The sequence below is a fragment of the Mytilus trossulus genome, unplaced genomic scaffold (genome assembly GCF_036588685.1).
Source record: "Mytilus trossulus isolate FHL-02 unplaced genomic scaffold, PNRI_Mtr1.1.1.hap1 h1tg000085l___fragment_1__unscaffolded, whole genome shotgun sequence".
Classification (NCBI taxonomy): domain Eukaryota; kingdom Metazoa; phylum Mollusca; class Bivalvia; order Mytilida; family Mytilidae; genus Mytilus; species Mytilus trossulus.
This window is the reverse complement of record NW_026963295.1, coordinates 2,116,262-2,124,913: the sequence shown is the minus strand read 5'-3', so window position 1 is coordinate 2,124,913 and position 8,652 is coordinate 2,116,262. Positions and strand designations below refer to the sequence as shown.

The following is an 8,652-nucleotide window of genomic DNA, read 5'->3' as shown; positions in this document are numbered from 1 at the left end:
TTCAAATTAAAATAAGATAGAAGTCGAACGCACGTGTCACGTGCTGGATTTTGAATTCAGAACTTCAGAGTGTACATGCAACTCATATAGTAAATAACTGCTTAGACCCTTTGCCCCAACGACTGTGATGAATACGAGAAATATTCTGCATTTAATCAGAAAATAGTTTGGTCATTTTGCATTCCCTTATTTGATTGTCAAGGACGATCAATACAATGCTGTGGTGACCTTCTTGACTGTAGCTGGACTGTAAATGACTTTTATATGACTTTGTGTGTTAATTGCGTATGATATGCTTTAGATAGGCAAATGGGAAGTTAGTTGGCACATCAAACTGGTTTAATCCGTTTACATTTTGTGTCTGTACCAAATAAGGTTCTCTAAATCATTTTTGGTTCGTGTATTTATACGTGTGCATTGAACTTTGTTTATGTCATTTGAGCTCTCAAATAAGTTTGAAAGATCATGTTATACTTTGTAATTCATTATTAAGCACTTTTCCCTCAGAACAACTGAATGATGAGTTATTCTAAACTTAGGAGTTTCATTCGAACCACGGCTGAAAAATTCAATTCATGACATTATTGGATAGTGAAGCACTAGACCAAAAACTATGGATATTTATTGTAAACTGAGTGCAAGCGATTTTTACTAAATAAGGCCGTACGGTGATCAACAGTTGTTACCCTCTATGACATTTATACTCTGGTATGTACTATGTAGTTGTCTCATAGGCAATACTACCCCATCTTTTTATTTTTCGTCAGCTCTAATATATTGTTTGTCTGTTAATCTTTTTCATTTTTAGCCATGGCGTTGTCAGTTTGTTTTCGATTTGTGAGTTTGACTGTCCCTTTGGTATCTTTCGTCCCTCTGTACTGTATGTCAATAAATATTATTTATGAAATATGAACAAGTTATTTATTTTATTCTTTTATTTCTGTATCACAATAATAATAAGTACAATAAATTAATACGCAAATAAATTAAATAATAAGCACCATTGGAAAGCAAAAATCATTTAGCAGTTCCCGTTTTAACACAGATCTCATTATCAACAATACCTTAGTTATACAAAGAAATTGAAATTGTATAAGTCTCATCGATCACCTAGAAGCACGACATCACCGTAAAGTACTAGTACTACATTTGTACTATTAATTGAAAGCTGTTCTTGTAGTCTTGTAACTATTAACAGTTTTTTGTATTTTGTTGGTTAATGAGAAAAGGTAAAACAAGGCTTCTGTAAATGTTATAGGAAGAACTCACAATCCATGATAAGGAACACACTTGGTCTATCTGCAAAATGCTTTCGAAATAGATAGACCAACTGTGATATGGCCATGGAAGTCTCTTGTAACACGCAAAACAGATGGAAATTTCAAATCATTCGTGAACATGAGTCCGAGAGCAAACTAGCTCTGAAATCAAAGTGTGTGTCTTCATTTTCAAGTCTGATTTGTTTTAGTCCAAGTTTCTGTAGCATACTTGAAAATAGTCCAGTTTGTGTGATGGTTCTGTGAAGATCTTTTGATAACCAATCACAGTCGTTTTCAAAATCGTATCCAGCTTTGTAAAGTTTTTGACACATTGTAATGGAAGGTTCACTTGTCCTATGAACTGCCAAGTATAAAGCACTGCATCCAAAATTATCCACAATATTAACATCACACTCGTATCGAATCAAATGGTTGCATATTTTATCACTACCTTCACGCAGACCAACTAACAAAGCTGTCTTACCGGTACACTCGATTTCGTCTAAATCAGCACCTGCGAAAATAAAGATATCATTATAAATAACATGTTAAATATGTATTTGCTTGCCACAATATATGTAGTTCTAATAAAATTAAAAACTCATTTGGCCAACTATAATCATTATGGTAGTTGTCAGAATACTCTATCGCCTTATTCAATTTACTAATTAATTTGAAGTGAACATTTAATTTGCATTTGACTTAGCCTGTGATGTTTTACATTAATATAAATTCAAACTAGGATGTAATAGTACTTCTAGCATATATATGAGCCACTGGCATAGTGAAGTCGTTTTTTATATTAAAAGTGTTCTGTGTAATGTTTTTTTTTTAAATTTAAATATTATAGCTCTTGTATATGCATTTCGTTCGTGTACTAACAATTTTTCATTGATAACTCTTTTACTCATATAAAAAGAAGATAAAAGAAGATGTGGTATGCTTGCCAATGAGACAACTCTCCAAAAGAGACATTTACATGCACATTTGAATATACTCAGAAGTCATATTTACCTGATTTGATGAGAAGTTTTGCTGTGTCAATATCACCAAACAAAGTGGCTCTGATAAGAGGTGTCTGACCCAGAAGATTCTTGCAGTTTACATCGCAATCTGAAATAAAGTAGAATATTCATAAGATACAATTCAAGTGTTGGATTGCATGATGGAAATATGATTTAGCATGCCGTCTACATTGTCAATTCAATCAGGTGCATTAGAATTGCGATTATATGTAAATAAGCCTTTTATATACTGCTTGTATATTACGATTTGATTAAATATTGCTTAAATTTATTCACTTGGTCTTACAGTTTGCATTTGTTTGCTTCAATTATGATATTTACTCAGATTTAAAACTTTAAAACTGCTATTTAGATCAAAACTTACCAAAATCTATTAATAGTTCCACAATATCCATAAATGCGTTGTCAATTGCTTCATGTATCGGGAATGTTAATGTATTATCAGCAATATTCGGGTCGGCACCATTTTCCAATAAATGGCGTAATAATTCCTTATTGCCATATTTTGCAGCAAAGTATAAAGATGTACGACCTTTGCTGTCTGTTGCATTGATATCTTCTTTCACTTGTTCACAAATAATTGGTGTTGAGCTCGACCTTCGATGACCTCGTGCTCTATTCATGAGGACTTCGTCCTTTTCTTGCACACAATCCTCTTGTAAAGACCGAAAACTCATTTTTGCAGATGATGTTTTCTTTGAATGTTTCTATCCGATCGATAAGAAAGTTGTAACGAATTTGATAAATGCTCTGGTTTATATACTACATGAAGATATCAACATGCAACCGCAAATTATATATGCAAATTAGACTTGTACTTGTCACGATGTCAAATTTACGGTAGTTCATTCAGGAAGTCGGTCTTGAAATTTTGATTAATTTTGTCAACATTTCCCGCCATATTAGTCCTGTTTACAAGAAATGTTCGATTTACCGTCAATAATTAATGATTGGCATGTAATTTATGAGTTTCAAAACTGTCCAATCAAATGACTGATAAAATAGAAATCATCCAATGAACGGACTGAAAAGGAGATCATGCCAAGGACGTAACAATTAAATTTCAAGATCTTACTAGAACATGTGATTGATCGATAGATCGAAATCACTACAGTATTTAAAAGTAACAATTAAATTTAAAATGTTTAATTATCAATTTAGATTCTGTAAGAGATGTTTTTATTATTATTTTATAGTATTAGAGAGGCGTTTCCTGTGAAAAGGAGGAATTTCGCATTTTGCATATAATACAAACTGGTACCGTGACATATATATTTGTGGGATATTGTATGTTTAAAAACATGCAGCCTCTGTCAGTAAGAAAATGCACGAAAAGAAACAGTTAAATTATTTGGCATAACTAGTATTTCAGTTTTGTTTTTGATTTGTTTTGTGTTGTTGATTTTCTTGCATAAAACAAACATGCACTATTGATATGAAATTATATAAAGCAATACATCTTGATCATATGGTCATCGTCATTAGTCGGGCAACATACCTATAATACATCTTATTAAATAAAAGGTTTAAGATTGACGACTTACGGTCAGATCACATATGTACAATCATTACACGGAAGGTTATGGTCAAAATTAACAATGTGGTTTCCTTTTGTAGAATGATTCTACACAAATACAATTATTTATTATCAAATCACCTTTTAGAATACTGTGGTTATCTTTTATCGGTTTTCATTTTCTCATAAATGTTTGTGACATGATAACGATCGACATAGATGTGCACAACTTACAATTAACATACTAATTGAATGATTGATTGAATGTTGTTCGCTGAACATGCTTTATATATGATTTTACTTCTATAAATTGTGACATGAATGGAGAGTTGTCGAATTGGCGCTCATGCCGCATCTTCTTATATGTATTGTCCAACATTTCATACACTATCACGTCTAGAAAATGCATTAATGTTATCAATTTAATGTGTAATAACAACACATTTCATATACAATGTTGCAAAAGTGCATGAGCAATGCAATATTAAATTGCATTAGACATGTGCAAAAAAAGCTTCAAATGAATGAGGTTATCAATAACTTTGCACAGTTATTATAAAAGCTTTGCTAACTGATAAACTTTTACTATCATTCGTACAATATATCTCAACTCAAAAGTAAGCTCATCACCAATAGTCGGGCAATGCTTCTGTAACATAAATAACTAGATTGACGACTTGCGGTCAGATCACTTATATACTACCATAACACGGAAGGTTATGGTAAAAATTAACAATGTGGTTTCCTTTTGTAGAATGATTCTATACAAAATACAAACATTTTTCATCAAATCACTTTTTAAAATAGTGTGGTTATTTTTTATTGCTTTTCATTTTCTCATAAATGTTTGTAACATTGACTTTATAACGATAATATATTAATACACCGATGTGCACAACTTTACTAATTGAATGAGTGGTTGAATGTTGTTTTACTGTTCATTTATTGTCCAATAGTTCATACATAATCAGGTCAGGAGTAGAAAAAATAGTAACCATAAACATGCAAGTGGGCATTACAAGTGCAGGAGGTTCTCGCTGTATTGAAGACCTATTGGTGATCTTCTGCTGTTGTCTGTTCAATGGTCGAGTAGTTGTCTCTTTGACACACTCCCCATTTCCGTTTCCAAATTTGTTACAAAATGGTCAACCTCAATGAAAATGTTGACTGCAACTGAAAATACAGATTTGTTTGTTAGCTTCTGACATACGTATGCGTACAATACCCTCAACAAGTGATCTTCATTGCTTTCTAAACACCATGGCACTTCAACTGTCACACCAACTTGTTAACGATCAGAGATTAATACGCGGTCAAAACTGTGCACACTGTTCAATATTTATATTCGTTAAAATTGAAAATTGAAAAGGAGAATGTGTCAACGAGACAACAACCAGACCATAGAGTAGACAACATCCGAAGGCCACCAATGGGTCTTCAGTGCAGCGGGAAACTGAAAATATTTACTGTATGCATACATGTATGTTGATTACCATTTTTTAGTTTATCACAAATGTATAAATATATTTCACAAAAAATATAAAGCACTTGTCATACAAAACACCATATGTTGACCTTAAGTTGAGTCATTTTAGTTCATAATGTTGATAACTATCATGGATGTGTACTCTACATCTTATATATGGGTCATAGCATTGTATCAATAACTTTGAAATTTATTCAATTAGACAAATGAACAGAGTACTTGATAAACTTAATGCCAATTGTAATCCATAAATCAACAAATCTTTTACATGGTAGGAAATGAACACATAAATTATCAACGGCATCTATATATATTAATAGATGCAAATACAAGATATTGAAATATACTATACTGTGCACCAAGCTATCAGAATTAAAAATGCTATGATTATGATAATTACTGGCCGTCTCATACTTTTTCAATATTACTAAACGGCAGCATGTGTACTTATTAACACTGTAAATTATGCATGTAGTTCACTATTGAATAGCAATCAGACACAAGGTCAGTGCAAATCGAGTTCAAATTTATTAAAATAAATGACTACCTACCGAATATACGCGACACTTAGATTATGTAACCTCAAGTTGGAAGTTGTAAATTATAATAATTGCGTTGTCTCTATTATAGATTTCATAAGCGATGAAATGTTTTTTTTCAGTCTGACATTGTTATTGATTTTTATGTCCTTACAGAACGTGTCTTTCGGCACGTTCAAAGGAAAGCTAAAGCTGAATTGGTCTTTTTAACTTTTTAAATTTGAACCTCAAATATTGCGTTCCAAATGGTAATCCTGGTATATATACAGTCCGCCAAAAGTTAACATGGTTAAGCACCACCTATTTTTATTGCATAGATTTTTTTTCAAATTTAAAAAATCAATTATTCCACGAAAAAAAGAAAACAATCATAAAGCATTTTTGCTAATGTATACCATAAACAAACCAGAAATGTAATTTCAGTCACTTATGAAGGTTCTATGCATGTAAGTTTTCCGTTCATAGAAATAGTGTAAATTACACAATTCAGAAACAGAATTTAAGTTTCACTGTAAATAATTTTTTTTACAACAAATGATCACCCAATATTATCAAAATTTGCTACACATAAGCATTGGTATGTTCGGCAAATTTAATGTCAACATTTGAGTCAATAGCATATGTAACAACCTCACTGCTGGTACAGTTTCATAACACGACGTATCATTCTCGGTGCAAACCTTCAAGCTTTAGTTTTGGAAAATCTGTTGTATTAAACATCAAATACCACTTTTAAAACGACAAAATATTGTGAAGGTGGATCTCTGTGTTTGAGATTTCCGCCAATGGCATCTCAGACATGTTTGATAGGGTTAATGTATGGGGACATGGAAGGCTAAAAAATAGTGTAAATGGCTTGTTGCTCTTTGGACTCTGTTAAAATCCTTGCCCTATGTGTTCTAGGGTTGTCGTCCATGTACAAGGGTCTTGGCAATGTAGACGCAAGTGGGGGGTTATTAAAATGAGTGACTTCAATGTTTTAAGGCACCAAATCTCTGTATGTCTGTCCGTTTATGTTACCCTGCAGAATATGCGTACCCAGCTTATAAGGGGATAAGAAGCAACACCGTAGTGGAACACCACCAGCACTGAATGCAGTCCTTGTGCAAATATTGATTTTGGTCATAGGCCGTTTTGTTTCCCCGCGAAATTCGTATTATGGCGTCTACTGGCAGTAAAAGAAACTGAATACCATCTGAACACTGAGTGTTTTCTCAGCTTCTATTGTTCAAGCATAGATAGTTATTATCCCATTAAAACCTGACGAGAGAGTGCCTACCTGCAAGTACAGGTCTCTATAGACCAAGACTTGCTCTTCGGTTGCCTCTGAGAAGTCGACTGACCAATGTACGAATACTAACACGACCACCTGGAGAAACAGTGTATTTGTAAACGCGCAGATGACCTTTGTCAAGAGGCTGCTGGACTGCTTTATTGGAGTTCAATCTTTTTTGTCGTAATGGATTTTCTTAGGGTATGTTGAAGGTAATTCCTAACACCAGAAATTAATATTTTTTTCGCAAAAGTTATAAAAATATTGCCAGTTATATTTTGGTGGTGCTTAACTTTTGGCGGACTGTATATAATGAAAATATTGGCGCAATTCGTCTTACTAAAACTATATCCTGGTGATTCCAGTTAGTTATAGCTACTGTCGTACCCATTCGGAATTTTGAAACCTGTTCCTAATATTTCAACATATTGAATGGTTAATGATCGTAAATGGTTTTCAAGGATACATGAACCTGCAATTTTCATAAGGTTTTCTATAAGAGCTGTCGCCTGTTTAAATATTGGCAATCATCTTCTTTTTTATAATCTTTCACGAAAATTTCGGATTCGTGTATTGTCCTGTCTATGATAAGAACACATGCCTACACATAAAAAATAAATGTTCTCCTGGAAAATGAATGAATAAAACTAATGATTATATATTGTCAAAAGCCTTATTTTTGAAAGTATATTAAACAAGTTTGTATATCTGCTTCATATTATATCATAAATATCTGAGCATGAAGCATTGTCCATTTTCTCTGAAATTTGCCACCTCTTCGAATTTTTTCATGATTTCACATGCAGCACCAAACATCACCCTTTGCCATTATGGTTTATAAGTAAAGAATGTGGTGTATACAGAATAGATAAGCTTGGAAATATTTCAGGGCGATGACTGGCGGCACTGTTTTTTCCCCTGAAAACTCAGCCAAATTATTCGATGAATCAGGTTTTAACGATATTTATCTGCACTTATGACGTTACAGATATATCATCACTTGGGACGCAAGTGTACAACCCTTATGGTCAATGAAACGATTTCACTATTCAACATATTTTTATTAAATTTTCACAATTTAATGAGGACAGAATTATAAGTTGGTGGCATAAATCATGGATAGAACTTACTCCTTTATTTAAATAAACTACATTAAACATGTATTAAAGTCATAAGAAACGAGTGACCGGTGAAAAATAATGTTCTTGCAATTCTTAAACTAATGCATACAAACATCATAAACTTAGTGTTCTGTGCTCGAATTTATCATTTTTTTCGTGTAAATTTCGTATAATTGTCAATTTTTTTTTCAATCGGTCAGTGTTGTTGTGAAAATATGGCAGGTAATTAAAGTTCGTGTTTTGAAGCCGAAGTTAAACGATTGTCACCTGTTTGTCAACAATTGACGAAAAATAAACAAAAAAGCATGGATATTGAGCACGTGTTTAACATGTAAATTCAGATAATAGTTTATTTTAAGGACATTCATGCGTATTGTGGTCACCGGATTTTTACGAGATGGGTCACACTGAGGTCACCTTGCATACGGAAAAT

At 32.8% G+C, this 8,652-nt stretch overlaps 1 protein-coding gene across 1 annotated transcript; it reads right to left on the bottom strand.

Moving 5' to 3' along the window:
* Positions 1–949: 949 nt before the first annotated feature.
* On the bottom strand, positions 950–3,189 carry LOC134699765 (ankyrin repeat domain-containing protein 50-like). The gene is made up of 3 exons (XM_063561185.1): positions 2,649–3,189; positions 2,274–2,372; positions 950–1,773 (listed from the first exon to the last, which is right to left on the bottom strand). The coding sequence occupies exons 1-3, from the start codon at positions 2,959–2,961 to the stop codon at positions 1,382–1,384; spliced, it is 804 nt and encodes a 267-aa protein (XP_063417255.1). The 5' UTR covers positions 2,962–3,189; the 3' UTR covers positions 950–1,381.
* Between the last annotated feature and the right edge of the window lie 5,463 nt (positions 3,190–8,652).

Excerpts from the sequence above, each read along its gene's own strand:
- LOC134699765 (XM_063561185.1), bottom strand. The coding sequence starts at position 2,961 with ATGAGTTTTCGGTCTTTACAAGAGGATTGTGTGCAAGAAAAGGACGAA. Across the intron at positions 2,373-2,648 it reads GGAACTATTAATAGATTTTG|ATTGCGATGTAAACTGCAAG; the intron begins GTAAGTTTTGAT and ends ACTTTATTTCAG. Across the intron at positions 1,774-2,273 it reads AAAACTTCTCATCAAATCAG|GTGCTGATTTAGACGAAATC; the intron begins GTAAATATGACT and ends TTATTTTCGCAG.